Below are 18112 nucleotides of genomic sequence, written 5' to 3'. Positions count from 1 at the left end.
ATTAAGCTGTCCATACATACCTGAACAGAAGGAGCAAAAGTGTATGGGTTTCAGCAGTGCAAACAGGGCTAGCTACATTACCCAGGAATGGCAAAGTCATCCTGATGAAGTGTCAGACCTCTACTCAACAACACTGCTAGATGTATGTTTTACTTTACGCCATGTTTCAGAAAATAAATAAAAATAATTAAAAATAAATAAATAAAATCTATTTCAGTAGTTGAGGTATAAGAATTTGATCCGCCACCCCTCCACCCCCCCTTTTTAATGTGTTACTACATTTCTCAGCTAAATGAATCCATGCTATATTTGCATGCTTGGAAAAAAGGAAATCCTTTAGAATTTTAACCTAAAAATCACTTCTCTTCAGGTTGCTCCAGATGCAGAGGCCTAATGCTCATCAAGTGCCTGACCCTGAAGCTAAATGAATATACAACAAGGAAATGGCACACCTGGCAAGCTGAAAAGATACCTAGACATTTAGTGGCAGAAAGTATTGCTCATCCATGTTTTTAATTCTCCAGAATATAAGCCATCCAGAAGGCTGAATATTATCTATCAGGAACTTGCAGAAAAAAACACCAGCTGACTGCTGCTGTTGAAAGATATGGAATGTCAAATGCCACCCTACAAGACATGGGATAAGCAAGCAAGCAGACGAGCAGGACAGGTGATGTGGCCAAAAGTACGCACACATAATTACCACCTCAACAAGCAACATATCTATCCAGAAACAAACTACATGACATAGGCATACACCAGCCAGTCAGATGACAGTGGTCAATTTTTCAGAGACAAGAGTGTACGTCAAGGTCTGCAGTCAAATGACTTGGCAAACATGATGAGGCACTTGGCTGTAATGACCTACTTGATACACCTGATGGAAAAGTGGAATCACACACTAAATGCTTGATGAAGATTTCTCCTTCTATTCCTGAAGGGTGTCTACTGAATTTGCTGATTAGAGGAAGTGATGGTGAGAGATAAATATGGCTTCCTGGGGCAGAAAAAAACCAACACTGAACGCCAGAGATTCTGAGAAGATGCTAAAAGCAGAGTGTGAATCATCCTGATTGTGTCCATTCCTCGAGTTCCTCTGCAGGGACAATGCTAATCTCATCATTACACAGTGGTGACTAAAAGGAGCAAAACATGACAGTTTGATCCCTGACTGGTAGCTGCAGGCTGTGAACCTGAACTCAGCAGCTCGTCACCAGGCTTGCGGTAGGCACAGCATGCCTACGTGCATCCTCTGCACCCTCTCCAGAGCTCTCACTTTATACGTCACATGGATAACCAGGACTCTTTTGTCAGTTCCAACACTAACAAGGTCCACAAGTTTTGCTGTAAAAAATAAAAGGCATGTAGGAAACAGAAAGGAGTCTACCACAAAACCTGCCACACACTTGAAGAAGTGAACATAAAATAGTATTAAAGTAACACTGGCACAAAACAATCTCTCTGCTGATCCTTGATTACTATCAACATATTGTGTCTCTACTTACGGGTCCACTGTGAATAAGCTTTATCCTGAATTAGGCTGGCTGAAGCCCAAACTTAGGCTGACATAGGTATTACCCTACTTCTGAAATCTAAACTTAAACTAATCCAGATGCCAAAGCAACTCATCCAAAAAAAGACACAACACCTCATAGACACTTCTGTTTGAATGCCCCTGCTGTACAAACTCTTTAAGATCCTGTATGAGTCTCCTTCCAACCAGTCTACAACCTGGGCTGCTGCTGTCAACCCAGATTTCAAATCTGTAAGAACCAGAAATTATACGTGAGAAGAGACAGAAGCCCTATGTGTCTTGGATGTACAAGGCATTACCACTGAACTCAGAAGGTCAGCTGTACGGCTGAAGGCTGGCATCCAGGTCTTCCTGATGGCCTTCAGAAAACATGCTCTGCCTCACAGGCATAAATTGCTCATGATTTAATCACTCCCGGCTGCATAACCACATTAATATGCAACTTGTGTAAGACACATCATCTATGGTATGACTAGCCACAGGAACTAATTAAGGTAAAGTCAGGTAAGTTTTGCAGCCCCATCCATTTTAGTTGTTTATCTCAACTTTTTCCCTTTATTAAGGCATCCGACAGATGGATGGTTCTCTGCTTGGACACCCAAACCATAGCTGGCATGGGAAAAGCCATCAGACTCAAAGGGCCTCAGCCTGCACTGAGAGTTGACAGGACCTGTCTCGCATACATGCACACAGATAAAATTTATAGAACTTGGTAACAAAATAAACCTCAACATCATTACAAAAGTACCCCAAAACTATGTTACTACATAACACCACGCTGGCTCCCTATAGCAAGGAGGAGAGCCCATCACAGAGGGAAATTTTTAGAGGTACAGAGAACAAACTGTGAAACAGTTTGTTTTACAGCCCTTGAGCTGTAATACAGGAGCCCCTGCACTGACGTTGCCCCATCCTCCCAGCCCCAGCACTTACCGCGGAGAGGCGTATTGATTGGGAGACTGCAGGTTCTGCTCAATCCGCCGGTAGTTATGAATTTGCGTTGGGACTGGAATGGGCACAGAGTGTCCGTACTTGCTGCTAGAAAACTGACCTGGCCGGCTGTTGAAAGGAGACACACAAAGAAAGCCTCTTGTAAGGGGTGGGCCGTCAACTAGGTAATTGGAGTTTTTATCTTCATAAAGCAACCGTTCACAGGGAGCGTCCCCTTGGCTACTCTTGGGTTGTGGGTTTATACTGGGAGGTAGTTCAAAGTCATATCAAAGGGAAGTGGCATCACACATCTCCTGAAAACAGGCACCTTTCTTCCAGCACGATTCCCACCCACAGACTGAAGTTAAAACATACACCCAAGCGCACCACTCCCTCCAGGAAAATTGGATCCCTACTATTTCAGGCCACAACTGGCCTAGTTTCCAACAGCTCAGATCCACAGCCAAAGAGCACATCATGGAACAGGGGCTAAACATTCGTGGCTCACAAAGGATACCAGCAAAGATTTTGCTGCCAAGAGCTACTTGCAATTCATGCAGAGGCATTGCTGGAGCAATGGCATCTCCGTGAAAGTCTCAGCACGCCAGGAAGAGAATAGAAACTTGCGGTCTATATCAGAGTATTTGCAAGTTAACTACAGGGTGGAGAAGGCAATTCGGGAGAGAATAAATTTGGGGGACAGAAGCTGGTATCTATATACCCATCGAGGTCAGCTAGAATGTCACACAGACAAAATGGGACAGGCCCAATCTGCAAACTTCAGACTTCTTTCTAGTTCCATCCGAGCAGGTTAATCAGCTCACGTCTGATATCTATTCCCCCGGGTGACAGTTTCCCCTGTTACACTTAGCCTGTACACCACACCACACAAACCACGTTATACAAAAACCATGCAAACACGACATTTAACTAAGTAGCCGCCTGAAGTATTTTCCCAAAGGCTCCAGAATTCTAGGATTAATTGCCATGGCAATGCTATTTACAACTGCCAACACCAATTGCAGGGACGTTGCACAACTACAGAAAGATCTTATTGGTAATGAAGGCTTCTGCAGTCTTCTTGTTGTCAGTCAAGGACGCACGCCTGGATTTGCCCCTGAGAAGCAGAAAGTATCACTTCTTTGGGTCTAACACTTGGAGTGGAAGTGTTTTACATAAGATGAAAGGAGATACTTAATTCAGCAAGAACATATATTTTGCACAGGGGAAGAAAGAAGAGTTTGTGTCTTATTTGGCAAAGCATCCCATTACCAGAATTTCTTTTTTGGGGAAGATCAGCAGTACTCTGTAGTTTATGGTCACAGTGTTGAACAAAGCTGAACTCCAGGAACGTGTCTGTAGATCTCCACACTGTGTACATGAAGATGCTCTTCCATCACAACAGAGCCAAATAACTGAAAAAGATCTTTCATAAAGGCTGAAAGATCACAACGTGATTTCAATTTCTTCATTCCTCTCTCAAGATGTCTACTAATTTTTTAAGTTCTATATATTCCTCCTTATTTTTTCCACCAAGAGAACAGACTTTTAATCTGATGTCTGTTTCTAAAAGGCAGCATGAAAGCCTTGATTCTTCATTGACGTACAATAAAATAAAGACATTCAAGGTTTCTGATTGTGCAGTGAAAAGGTGAGGCTTTGGTGTCTCTGCCTTCCATCAGTGTAAGACACGGAGTCAGACAAAGCAAACAGAGCTTTAACCAAGAAATCTGAGGGTTAACATCAAACTTTTTACATATCCTGACTTTCAACATACGTTTCAAACACCATCTCTTCAGTCTGGCCAAAATCCTTTGGGGGAAAAGAATTTATCTGGTAAAATGATCCCCCCTCTCTCCAAGAGTTATAGCAAGTCCTTATAGGAGCCAGGTTTCTCCACAAGGTGCATGTTGCAAAAGAAAGCATCCAAATGAGGTGACATATACTAAACATGCTAACTGGCTTCAAGCCTTAAAGACTACGATTGACCACAAATTTGCAAAGATCAAGAGATAAAGCTGGGACATGGAGTTTAGTTACTTGGCAGTAATTAAAAGCTCTTTGAAAATGGTATTAAATCCATTGCTGTGGGATACATCCAAGGAAGTACTTTTCATTAGACTTATTAAGCATCGTCAAGGGAAAAAAAAAACCCAACTGACAGAATCTTTTAATTCTGCCTAGTCCTTATACTCTTAGTTAAAAACAAGGAGAACTGCTCTAGAGTACACCATGACATCCCGAGGAAAACCCACTGCTGGCCACTCTAAAATAGCCTTTGCTTTCTGTCCTAGTTGGACTGCATCCAGCATTGCTTGCTAGCCTAGAGCCACACATGAAAGGGAGAACTGCAGCTTCCGAGTGAGCAAAGACAGAGAGAAAATCAGGAGCCCTCCTCTGCACCAGTGAAGCCAGGTGCTGAACCAGTGGGCCCCATGACATCTACAGTGAAGGGCACCGAAACCCATGTGAATAGTAAGGGCATACCTGGGTGGCACCTGTTCAAAGCACTTTCAGGGGACAGATCAAAGATAATGCTTTACACTCTGGATTCAGAGTGACTGCTCCAATCTTTCATTACTTATGTCTTATTCCCCATCCTGGACAGGGTAGGAAGTAACTTTTCAGTGTTTCTTCAAAGCAGATAGAAAAGTGAGAAGTAGCACTAGAGGGTTTAGCATCTGCTCCACAGAAGCTGCTAGGAATGAGCAGGAAAGACAGCGAGAGCAGAAACATGTTTAAATCATAGCCGCTGACATCGACTTGTCGCCCTGTGATCCAGCAGAATACAGTGAGGCCAGTCTGGTGAAGACAGCAGTGAACAGTGAAAAGTAGGCAGCATTTGTAGTCAACTTCCATGAATTTCCACTCACTGCCGTCCAGAAAGAAGGCCAAATCCTTTAATAAAGACTGATCCCCAGAATGCAAAGGAATCAGTTAAGGAATAAGCTGTTAAAAAGCTTAGCAGGCAATGGCATAAGAAGCCTCATGCAATTAAACTCCACACTGCAGTACATGCTTGCCAATTAATCTGATCACGTCAGCAAGGCTTTGAGGTATATTCTTCTCCTTTAAATTTGTATGCTTTGAGGCTATGTTTTGTCATTTTCTAGGCTCTGCTTATGTGACAAGTGTGTTCAACACATAGCCTGGGACTAGATTTTCTTCTTAAGAAAGATTTGAGAGTCATCCATCTTCCAGTGTGAAATCCCCTTCAAACTGTTCTCCCCCAACAGGTGCCATATTGACAGAATAGAAGATAAAAGCTGTCCTGCTTCCCCAGTAGGCAAGAATGAGATGGGAAGCAAGACCACCAAGCTCCCTGTAAGCTAAACATGTACCATAAAGCTTCAAGCTCTAGAGTCAATGGGATCACCTTCCACAGACCATTAACACCTCCTGAACATAAATGTGTCTGAAGGCGCTGGCAGTACTGGACAGCTGGTGCTGTTATGTGCGGGCAGCTGTCACTTACAACATTTCTGAACACCAAAGCTAAGTTTGTAGCAACTGGTTTAGTTGGAACTAAACCTATGACCATGCCTGTTTGCACTTGTTATTCCTACTGCACCCTCTGCTACTAAACAGGGCCCATATAGCAGCATTACTTTACACAGACATAGTGCAACGAGCTGTTCGGTGCTTCAGGCAACTGCAAACAACTAAGTAGGCCCAGATCTGTCCTTTAACAGCAAGGAGAGATGAGCAACACTCCTCCACATTTGCCCTCCTACCCCTTGCCCAGTAATTCAAGCCCGTAGTAGTTTCAGCCTTGGCTGAAGTGTTGTACTCTAATTCACTGCATGAATTTAGAAGCAAGGGTCTTTAGCTGGAATACTCACCGCCTCTGCAGGCTGAGCACAGAGGGGATGAGTAGCACATACGTGCCAGTGGAGTACATTTACCTTCTGCTTGAGAATAATCCCTGGCCCTCCAGGGAACAGAGTTAATTCCAGCTCTACTGCATTCTCTTCTGGCCCCTCCTGAGGGCCAGAAGGAGAGACAAGCTCTATAGTTGGGACTGATCAGTGCCCACGGCTGGGGAGTTCCTCCTGGGTGTTTCTTGTTGCCCTTTAATTAAAGGGAGATATGCGGATCTTACCCAGCACACCAACATCTGTAAGATCCCCTTGTGGAAGCCAATGGGTGTTCAATTAATCAATGTTTCATAGTCACCACTGAACAGTCTTTCTTACCTAGATGGGCTAGGAGAACTGCTGTATGGGGGTGAAGGAGATGGTGTCCTTCCCTGGCTTTCCAAGCCTGCTGAAGTCACCAGAGAACTCCTGAAGAATGATAGAAAGAACCCAGTGGTTAGAGCCTGGGAACCAACCCTGCTCCTCCCCTACAAAGCATAGCAACAGAGCTGTGTCTGCCAGCACCCTCTGCCCAGCTAAGTCTAGTCGTGGTAGCCCTGGGGACTGTCATGCTGCCCGACATACACTCTGGTATTCAGGTGCCACTTGCTGATCAAACTGAAAATGGTCAGAACCAGGCAGGTGACAGTTATCTCTGAAACAAAAGTTCTCATCAACATTTTTCCACCCATCCACCAGAACCCAAAAGTCTCTAATGCAGAGTACGCTCCAGCGGCTAAGCCATTTCAGTTGCCTTGGCGGTCTTACCCGCTGTACATCAGGCTGTCTTGGATTGGTTTCCCTCCTGCAGCCTCAGCAGTTAAATCACCTGAGGAACAAGGAAGTGCAGAAACAGATTAATTCGAGATAATTTTCTTAAAAATCTTTATATATTCAGAGCAACTGAGATTTTGGGGTAGAATTTCCTGCTCCTCCAAGACCTGCTGAGTTGCTTCTGAAGTCAGTGTTTTGCAAAATACATGTGGGCTGAAGCTGATGTGGATGCTGCTAATCCTTTGTGCTGGTTTTGGCTGGGATAGAGTTAATTTTCTTCATAGTAGCTACTATGGGGCTATGTTTTGGATTTGTGCTGAAAACAGTGTTGATAACAGTGTTGATGTTTTTGTTGAACAGTGCTCACACAGAGCCAAGGCCTCTTCTGCTCCTCACCCCACCCCACCAGTGAGTAGGCTGGGGGGGCACAAGAAGTTGGGAGGGGACACAGCTGGGACAGCTGACCCCAACTGACCCAAGGGATATTCATTCCATCCCATATGGCACCATGCTCAGTATATAAAGCTGGGGGAAGAAGAGGGAAGGTGGGACATTCAGAGTTACGGCATTTGTCTTCCCAAGTAACCGTTACACGTGATGGAGGCCTGCTTTCCTGGAGATGCCTGAACACCTGCTTGCCCATGGGAAGTGGTGAATGAACTCCTTGTTTTGTTTTGCTTGCGTGGGTGGTTTTTGCATTACCTATTAAGCTGTCTTTTTCTCAGCCCACGAGTTTTCTCACTTTTACCCTTCTGATTCTCTCCCCCATCCCACTGTGAGGGAGGTGTGTGAGCAGCTGAGCGGTGCTTAGTTGCCGGCTGGGGTTAAACCACAACATCCTTATACCCTGAAGTTTTGGAAATTTTAGGCTGAAAGGCACTCCTTTTGGAAGGGGAACCAAAACCTGACAGAGTCATTTGTGGCAACAGGTATACGCCCACTTGGTGCAAGCAATTAGCTGCTCTGTAAAGACAGCGGCATATGTTGCACGTAGGGCTTTGAAACATCTGTGTCCTAAGTGGCAAAAATCCAGGGCAGCCAAATGAGCCGGCAGCTCGGAACACAACATAGGGGAGTTTGTGCCTTTGCCGTAATGCCTGAACACTGGAAACATGACTAGCACAAGACAAGTGTATACTGGCCCCACTGCTGTTCCCAGGAAAAATACAAGCAATGCTGAGCTCTTCCTTATCGTAAGGATTGCACAGCAGAGACCGTTCACAGATTCCAGTTCTACCCCTCCAAATTGCTGTTTTAATACAAGTAGTGCAAGTGTGAAAGGAGGAATCACAGCATTTATCACCAAGTCCCAACTCAGCAAAGCATCATATACATGGTCAAGGATGAACAACATCCTTCTGCTGGTTAAGTAAGGACTTGTGCATAGACATACTTAGGCATGTGGCTGAACTGGGCCCCTGGCCTCTATGTACATATATATTTTCAACTAATTCCTATCAAAGTGTAAACACATAGAGGTGCTAAAATGAAATTTAAGATGTTTGAAGAAAAATCCAACATCTTTCAGTTTTTCTCAGGGATTTTTTTCAAGTGTAAAATCCAGCTTGCTTGCTGAAATCCTGTCTTGGACTGTGATGCTGAGTGAAACTGAAGACAGGATGACATGGGAACAGCTTCTGTGAGAGAAAGACGTATTCCTGTGAGCCTACTTATCTTCTTTTCCAGTTGGATTTCCAGGTTCAATCTCTTATTGAGGTCCCTGAGTAATCTTTACTCTCAAATCCTATCTTTGAAGGTAATTACAAAACATCCTATGAAACTCGCCAGTGAGACAGATATCTCTTCCAGCTTGAGAACAAAAACATTCCTGTTATTCAGTCAAAACAGACAGGTTTAATCACTCTTTCAACTTTCTAGTAACTATCCTTAACATCCACAGCCCCCTCTACTTAGAATATCTGCCCTTCCAGAAACCACCTTACTTGAGAACTGTGCTGGGACCATAACGAAGTCATCTGTGTCACAGGATGAATTCTTACTGCTGCTTCCAGCAGACTCCTTAGATCCATGCAGAAAGCCGGGGGAATCCTGGGTAGGAGATGCCAGGGCCTTCTCCTGCAGCTGCTGCTGCATCTCTCCAAGGGACTGCTAATTCAAGAAGAAAACAAACACTGGCTTCAGCACAACTACTTCAGCATTCTGCTCGACCCTTTAAACTGAGCTGTACAAGGCTACAAACAACATTTTGCTGATAAATCAGGGCTGATAGTTTGCCAGAAGCAGCTGTTTAGTTTACTGAAAAGGAAGAACCTTTTACGTCCGTGTCAGAACAGTGCATCTTTTGTTACACAAAACATACTACCAGCATGTCCGATGCTCCCCAGATAAGAAAAATTCACTTGAGGTATTGCATCCCTCTGCTAAGGCTTTCTGGATCAACCACGCGTTTTCAACCAACTCAATTTAGTATGGCTGTGAAACAGAGAAGAGCCTTTAGAGATAGTTTTGGTTGTTCTTTTGGGTTATGTTTTTTTGTTTCATTGTTAAACATTAAACATCTAGTCTCCACTCAGGCTTTTGCAGTAAGCAGCACTCAGAAAAACATATGTAAGTGTCCCTGCACTTTCAGGACAACTCTGTTTTGCTGTAGTACTAATAAGGAGTTAAAGCAAGGCCTGAAGGAAGCTAAGCATTCAGTAGATGAACACCTCACAGCCATCAGAGGCAGGACAGACCCTAAAAAGTCCCATTTTTCTGCTTCCTTCAGCCAAATGATGAATAGCCCCACAATCCTCATGTTTTGCAGACAGATGGAGGAGGCCGGACGCTTTAAGAAAGCTTTAAGACAGCTGAACTGCCCACGGAGTAGATCACAGTCTTTATCCTAATGCATTTTTAGGCTGAGAAAGACTCGAATCAGCTTTCACTTGGGCCCTATTAAGGCCTTGCTCACCCTCCAAAGATTCTCCTGCTGTACCAGTGGGGACTCTTTCTCACTGTACACGCAGTACATACAAGCAGAAGGAATTTTCCAGCTGTCAAAGTTGTCTCTCTTCCACCCAACTTGCTAGCTCTGCCCTGCAGACATGGCATTTTTCACATGCTGGACCAGTACACCTCCATCAGTAAAGCTTCAAAATGCAAAGTGGGACCAGTGCAGTACACTTCTAACATGGTACTCTCTCCTGGTCTGGCAGCAAGTCTGTACCATCCCCAAGCTTCCCAAACCAGGAAAGCTCAGGGGAGAGAGTCTGCTTTTCACACCATCTACCCATTCCTGGAGGCTTACGATCAGGAGGGCCTCAGTCTACTGAGGGCTGCAGGGGGGAAGAAGCTGTCAGGGATACAGTTACACAACATTCAGAGGAGAGCAGACCTCTCCCCTCTGCCAGCCCACATCATGAGCACCTACATCAACTTCTGATAGTGCCTCTCACCCTTTCTCACACCAGGTTCAGACACCTTGGTCCAGGGAAACTCAAAGAACAAAGCAAAAAAAGCAGTAATACCAGGGAAGAAAAAATTCAGTTCTTCTCCCTTCCCTACCCATCACACCACCAGCATTCCTGAGTTCAAAGTCAAAAGGCAGCTTTCACCAAGAGCCTCCAAAAACAAGCTTTCAGTTCAGTGAGCTGGAGGAATGTCACTTCACTGGTCAGTTAATATTCTGCCCTCCAGAAAAGTTTTCATCGTTTCAGGTAACCAGAGAGAAAAACCATCAGTTCAGATCATCTCTCACAGGACCACTGGACTGTGGCAGGTCTGGTCTGAGCAAACAGCTTTGCTGAACGTCCCTCTGTGGTGCCTGGGAATGCTGGTCAGAAAGTGGGAGGGTCACCTTACAAAGAAGGGTGGATATGCTGTCAAGCTGCAGAGACTTTGCTTGAAAACAGAGAAGTTACTTTGCAGCCGAGTAAGCAGCGCTATACCCTGAATTAGTGACTGGTTTTTGGTTCCAAGGAGCTTCCCGTCTCTGCCAAGACAAGCTAGTGTCTTTAATGCCAACTTCTTTCATAAAAGATTTTCATATCATAGGCCATGGCAAATTGAAATATTTCTTGTGGAGAGAAAGACAACCTTCAGGATCCAAACTCTGAACAGAGTGGAGAAGACACTGAACCAAACCCAGGCAGAACTAAAGCGTTCAGTGACTTGCACCAGGAGACAGCAAAAACAGAGGCTTTGTTTCAAAGCAGCAAGCAGGGAGACCATTGACACAAGCAGAGCATCCTCTGGGCTGTACTTACAGGAGGCGATGCCAGGTGGGAAGTAGAAGAGCTGCTGGAGGAACTACCGGAGCCTGAACTGGGATAAGAAGGCATTGGCACGGAAGCAGCTAAAACCAGCAAAAGACAAAACCAAAAGAAGTTGTCAAACTAAGATCAATCAATAATAAAAGGTCTTTTTAATCTTTTCCCATCAGGTTTATTTCATGTATCAGATGTGGCCAATTAAAGCAGAACAGAAGAAAAATTAGCATTCTGTTCAGTTGTACGATTCACATGCGTGCACTCCTCCACGCACTATTTCAGTTACAGCTCTTGGGATGGAAGGTCTCGGAACACCTGACCAAGGTCAGATGTCCACTCAGCAGCTGACCTACACAGGTAGCAAGATGGTTTCTGCCCTAAAGAGCCTCCAAAGCATGTTTGCAAATGAAGGGAAAGATAAATAGAAAAGTGGACCGAGTTACTCATGTCAGGAGCAGAGCTTAGAAGCTAGACCATACCCTTATGGTTTCTTCTTTATCAGACCTTGTGGCTTAGCACACATACATCAAATGTTGGGAGGTCTGTGCTAAGTTAAACACATGCCTACTTAAGCCCTCTGTGCTTGCTGCACCCAAACAGTTGGGCATCACAGACCACATGCTATAAAAAAACCCCCACAGAATGAATCATTCCACAAGGAAATAGTTCATCGCTTCCTATACCTCAATACGTTCTCCCTCGGTCACTTCTGCAAGTTAAAGAGGTTTTGCTTATTTAATCTCTTTGTACAGAAATTGTTCCACAGCACAGGCTATTCTTGCATCCCTTCCTTTTACATTTTTTTGTTCAATATCAGAACTTACCATTTTATTCACTTCATTGTTAAACTGGCTTTTGTAACTCTCATAGAGACATAAAGCTCACAGTGAAAGGACTAGCTAGCATTGACCTTCAGGCAGAAAAGATGATTAAGGCATCACAGAAGAAAAGAATATTTAACTCCAATTAGGCAAGTGAGGTTCAGTAAATAACTTAGAAGAGCTCAGCTCAGCTGAGGAGGGAGACAAGTCAAAGGTAATGCTGGCTCTTCAAAAGACTTTGAAGTATTTAGTGGTTCAAATTCCCCAGTCCACCTGCACAAGACCGAACAGTGCAGAAGATGCAGAAGAACCCCAACATCCCCACTTCAAGGCAGCCTGAACTCGGATTTTACTATGTGACCATTTTGGCATTTGACCAACTTAAGAGAGAGATCAGAGACAATGCTTAAGTGAGGAGAGGAACACTTTGCTTCTCTTCCATCGTGCTGGCAGAGAATTAGCACCTTGTATCAGATTTCTACCTTTGCAGGATCTGTGCTAATGACTCCATACTTAATACAAGGAAGATTAATAACACCTAGAAGAAGAATGCTTCTGTTTGAAGTAAAACTACCTCTGTCATTAATGACATTAGATACTACAAAGTCCTTACTCTATTCAACTGGCTAGAGAAATAAAAGTACATCTCTCAGCAATTAACTGTTGAAACAGTGTTCTAATGATAAAAGAATGGGAAAATATGCCTTTTAATAAGAGGCTTTAAGAAGTCTTTCCATGTAGCCTATCAAAGAAGGCTAAAGGATGACTGGACCAGTGTCTCCTAGCACAAAGAGAGCAATCACTTAGATGCTGAATTCCTCGGTCTGACAGAGACGTAACAAGATCCAACAACAGAAAAATGAAGCCAAAATGTAGACTTAAAATGTACGTTTTAACATAAGTAATCAACCACTGTAACAGTTTAACCAGGGTCATAGTGATCTCCTCCACCCTTTGCTAACATTAACAAAACCCAAATGCTTTTCTAAAGAGGTTAAGTTAGACTGCAAAGAGAGATTGATTCAGCAGAGTCCTGGGGCTTGTGCAATAGGAAGCCATAGCGGGATGGCTGCATGGGCCCTGTGTGCCGTTCCCTCTTGTGTTGGGCCATACTGGCAGAGCTCACTCTGCCAGCATTTTGAGGGTTAGGTCCGTAATGAAATAAATCTTTCCAAACCTTTGTGAGAGGCTACTGTTTAGCCTCTGCATCTATTCTACGCTTGATTTAGTGCCCTTGACGGACTGTGCTGTTAAAATGCACTGTGGACTGGTAAAGGAACTGGGACCACGGTACCCTGACGATGGGTTTTCTGGGAGGTCAGTCAGGGGCTTGGCATGGAGAGCTATACCGTCCGCACCCCGTGTGCTCTTCCAGCACAGCTGGTTCCCACTCCCCACGCCCAGGGAACACACACAGAGGTCTGAGAACTTGTCTGTAAAACGGAGAGCTCTGTCCTGCTTACACCACACTGCTTTTGATCTCTGCGATCTTCCCACAGAGCCTGCAGAGCAATCCCTACTACCTTCCCTATATATTTAATACCAGAAATCTGAGAGGGGGAAGAAAGTCTCCCCATTTTTATCCTGCCAACTGTTACAGAACGATTCACCCTTGTACAGACAGACCTTCCTATTATGGTAAGGCACTTCTAAGAAAAGGTAAGCGATTTCTGAACTGTATCCACACATGCCTGCTGGAAGACTTGCGTTGCCATTCATTTTTCCTGGAATTAGTATTTTTGTTAGAGTCAGTTCTCTCTCAAGGTCTCCTCCACTCTATTTTGGTTCTGTGTTTATTATTGATTTAAACCTGGCTGGAATTGAGACTTTTCTATTTTTGTCTGTTTGCTTTGGACAGCTTTCCATTAATCTAGGAAGGAAGACAAGCAGGCAGACTTTGCCACTATCATCTGAAACTCGAGTTAAAACTCTATCTGCATGAAGCACACCTTTAGATACAGCCTCTATTAATCACTGTTCTGATCTGAAACCCTGTAAGCTCCCCAAATTCACACTGTAATGCTGTGAGGTCCAACTCAAAAGGTCCTGACGCTAAAAACACACTTTCATGCGTGTAGAACCACAAGGTTTGGCTCTGACAAACTCTCTCTGACCACCACATCCCTGTTGGTGCATTTTTCAGCGTCAGCCACGCAGGACAGCTTGAAAGCAAGACACTTGCTTCCATCGCCTCCACACACCCAGGCACTCCCCGTTTAAAATTAAAAAGGGTGCAAGCACTTGGCTCATCATGTTTTCAGCTGAAGTCTGAATGCAGGGAATGTTAACATGGATTGTAGGCCCCCACCCAAATCCAGAAATTGCTGGATTGTAATTGTAATGTAAATAAGTCTGTTTTCATAATTGTCCTCTCCAACTTGTTCCAGCAACAAAACAGTCATGCTGTATGTTGCACAACCAATGCCAACTGGTTTCAGAATGGGAGAGCTGGAAGCCTTAAAGGCAAGTCTGTGCTCCAGCTGTGTGGATCTTGATAGTGGATCCTACACCTGCAAAAATCACTTCTGACAAATCATCCTACCAGGGGCTCAGTTGTCCTAAAAATATCCGAGCCTCAAGCTTTTATATAAAAGTTTTATTTGGAATCTGTGTTTTACACACACTGGAGAGATGCATTTTTGTGATTATCTGGATTCAATTAAAACCAGTCATCAAAAAGTTATTTAATTGCAGTCTCTGACAAGGCAATAGTTTGCGTGTAAAAACTGAATGGACTTGTCCAAAGAATAAGCTGCTTTTTAAGAGTTTAAAAATTTGCACCATTAAAATCTTTTATATGCAGAAGTCATGATTTTTTTGCTAGTTTTTACCTATTCTATGTACAATAAGATTATAAAGATGGTAAAAGTCAAGTTAAGCCTGACAGATACTCCAGACACTGAACCACCCGTACACTTCTGAACCATAATCACTCATGTTTCATGCTCTCTTAACTCAGAATAAAGGAGGCACCAGCTTACCATTCATTAAAGGCAGGAGCAAAAAAACTTCCAAAATATTCTGCATGGGTACCAATTACAATGTGTTTACTGAGAGAAGACTTGCACAAGTGTCTAATTATGCCTTCTCATGCATTATTACTGTAACACACTGCCCCATACCATATGCTGATCAGACCTGGCTACAGACAGACACATTCTGACCAGACACAGTATTTTAAAGACTTTTTATTAATAAATTTTTACACATCTAAAGAACATGCTTAGTCACAGGTACAAAACCCACAATATAAAGTAAAATATAAACAAACAAACAAAAGATAAAGGACATGTTTTACTTAACAAAGCCCAAGGTCCTCAACCCACTCTCCAGACTAAAGCCTGTGGCAAACAGAGCTTTGTGGTACACCCTGAATGGCAGCAGACTTAACGTCCTTGCTCCAATAAAGGAGTGAGATAAGAGGAGTGACATGAGAACAACCAGCCCTCGAAACCACAGCGGAGAGGATGAGCTTGTCAGAAATGTCATATTTAAAGATTTTTGACAGAAATGTTGATTTTGCTGAAGTGTCTTGAAAAACATGCAAATTTATTTAAACAAGGGGGACCCCCTGCCATAGCAACTTCAAAATTATCCACTTAGTGTATTATCCATATTTGAGGCTTCCCCAATTTTCTGGAATTCCAAAATTACGTTATATTAAAAAATTTCTTTACAATTCCATGAGACAGTGTCCTAACACATATCCACACAGAATGAACAGCCGATGGCTCTCACTTTATCTGTAATCATTGTGTGACCAGCTCTGGACCAGCCTTGACGGGGTTCAGAAGCCCGGGTGATGTGCTCAGCTCTGCATGCTGGTGGCACCTCTCCCATTCTGCCCTTGCCACCTGAGGGCAGATTTGCCTGTAGGGGTATGGAGACCACTATGCTCTGCTCAGACTGCAAAATGTTCTCATCCAGAAAGGAAGTGTCTCACCTTAAAATTGGTTTGGGACCTAAATGGATGCAGAGTGGCCTGCATCTGCAGGGCAGGTGCCTCCGAGCTGGAGGGTCCTTTAGGCAAAGTCTGCACAGTGGATCCCCAAGCTTAGCTGAGGTCTCAGTGCATTCATCACATACCAGCTACTCCTCCAAAACACAGATGCTGGTACAGATCATCCAGCAAACTCTCCTAAAAGAAACTTGCACACTCAAATGTGAATGACTTAGCCCTGCTTCCACCAAAGTCAGTGGTAGCCCAATTATCAGCTCCCAAGGAGAGCAAAACCACAAGGGCACACTGTTCCTGCCCCCAGCTCTCCACTGCAGGCCTGAAGACTCTAATTCAGTCTGAGCATGACCATCATGATTCAGATGCAGCTGTATCTCTTCTCCTCTTTGATACTTCCTATATTTATGATGCTGAGCCTCACGTTGAGATGAAATAGAACAATAAACTTTCGGACTCATCTTAGTTCTGCATGCAAAGCCAGGGGAGCTAGCTGCGGAGCAACTGCAACCTTGCTAAGTCATCTACTTCAGCTAAAACTGTGCAGATGTTAAGCATGCTACTGCGTTAAGCAGCATTCCACACATCTCAGGTGAATTTTTCTAACTGAGATCACCACAACCCAGACCTTTGCTGACACACTGGCTTTTCTCTCGCCTATTCAGAAATCAAAAGGACCACCATTCCCACATGCAGCCTCTCTCATCCAGGCTCTTCAGTGCATTTCCCCGAGGCCTTCATCCATCACTGCCATCTGGCAGTAGCAGAGACCTCCACAGCAGACTACAAGAACCATCTCCACTAGCACATTGTGTGCAACAACTTGAAGACCTCCGGCAATGGAGAGATATTTCTCCTCTCATCTTTTCAAAACCAGTAGTGGTCTCTCCTGGCTGGAAAGGACTCCAGGCTGTGGACATATGCCTGGAGGTGAGGACCAGCAGGGCAGCAGAGAGGTCTAGAGATCATATAGTCCTTACCTACCTGTAGAGGTGCTCTTTTTATCGGGCCTTGACCCCACACCATTAACTTTGGTGCAGCTGGGGGCAAAGGCTGAGCTACAGTCTCCTGCTTATAATGGTGCCTCTGGTTTCTCCACAGCAAATGCGCAGAAGTTGGAAACTGAGGCCAAGTCAGGAGAACCCTCTCCTGTTTGCAGGGGGTTTTCTCTTCCCCTGGCCAATGAAGGAACTGAACTGCTGGAGGTAACAGATGAGCTGGTGGGCATGCAAGAACATCCCGAGGGAGTTCTCTGCCTACAGGGGGATCAGAGTTTGGAAGGCTTTTCCCACACAGCAGTGGTATAGCAGGTGCTGAGAGTTGAGCTGGCTTAGGAGCAGTCCTACACAGGCAGAGTCCTTTCCTGCCTGCAGAGCAGTCCTGTTTTACAGGACTTGCCCCACATCTTGCTGGTGCAGATGGAGATTTGGGCCTGGCTGGCTTGCAAGCTCCCCTAAACCAGAAGCGTCTTTTCTTGCCTGCAGGACGGTCACCTAAGTACACAGTTAAAATCTGTATCAGGAACAACTGAGAAGTCCTGCTCTGGAACCAGGAAAGCAAGAGACTCTCAGGAGTGATGTGGACATCAAACAAGGGGCATCCACCTACAGCATACATCCAAGAGGGGCTCCAGGTTCAGAAAGCATTGGACATGCTCCCTCTGAAAATTCCAGCCCTTGCATTGGGCACCCCAAATCAGTCACTGAAAAAATTCTTGGCTCTATCATTTACTTGGGAGATTAAAGGCCCAGGAGGATCATTCCAGAAGATGACAACCATACACAATTCCACTGAACCAAGTCTCTTGGCCAGAGGACTCTTATCTTCCATACACTAGAAGCAATTCTGAATTGTTTTCCACTGAAAACAAACCTCTGAATCATAGTACATGTGGTTGGAAATTTTCAAAAGTTTTGAATCAAAAGAGGAAAGAAAGAACTTTCAATGGAAATCTGTCTTTGTTTTGGCCATTTCTCACAAAGCACCCAAATTCAACCCTTCTAAAACAAGATTTATCAAGAATTTGGACG

At 44.2% G+C, this 18112-nt stretch overlaps 1 protein-coding gene across 7 annotated transcripts in view; it reads right to left on the bottom strand.

The window, feature by feature from the left end:
• ULK1 (unc-51 like autophagy activating kinase 1) overlaps positions 1-18112 on the bottom strand; it is an 85757-nt gene that overhangs the window by 19450 nt on the left and 48195 nt on the right. For 6 of the 7 annotated variants that reach the window (XM_075041473.1, XM_075041467.1, XM_075041466.1 and 3 more), the window contains 5 exons: positions 11304-11392; positions 9039-9204; positions 7090-7150; positions 6661-6750; positions 2468-2593 (listed from right to left, as the gene is read on the bottom strand). In XM_075041473.1, the coding sequence (XP_074897574.1) occupies positions 2468-2593; positions 6661-6750; positions 7090-7150; positions 9039-9204; positions 11304-11392 (532 nt within the window). The remainder of the gene's footprint in view (positions 1-2467; positions 2594-6660; positions 6751-7089; positions 7151-9038; positions 9205-11303; positions 11393-18112) is intronic. The other variant, XM_075041469.1, reaches the window with a different exon arrangement.

The sequence above is a fragment of the Buteo buteo genome, chromosome 11 (genome assembly GCF_964188355.1).
Source record: "Buteo buteo chromosome 11, bButBut1.hap1.1, whole genome shotgun sequence".
Lineage (NCBI taxonomy): Eukaryota > Metazoa > Chordata > Aves > Accipitriformes > Accipitridae > Buteo > Buteo buteo.
The sequence above is the reverse complement of the archived record's forward strand: the minus strand, read 5'-3'. Positions and strand labels throughout refer to the sequence as shown.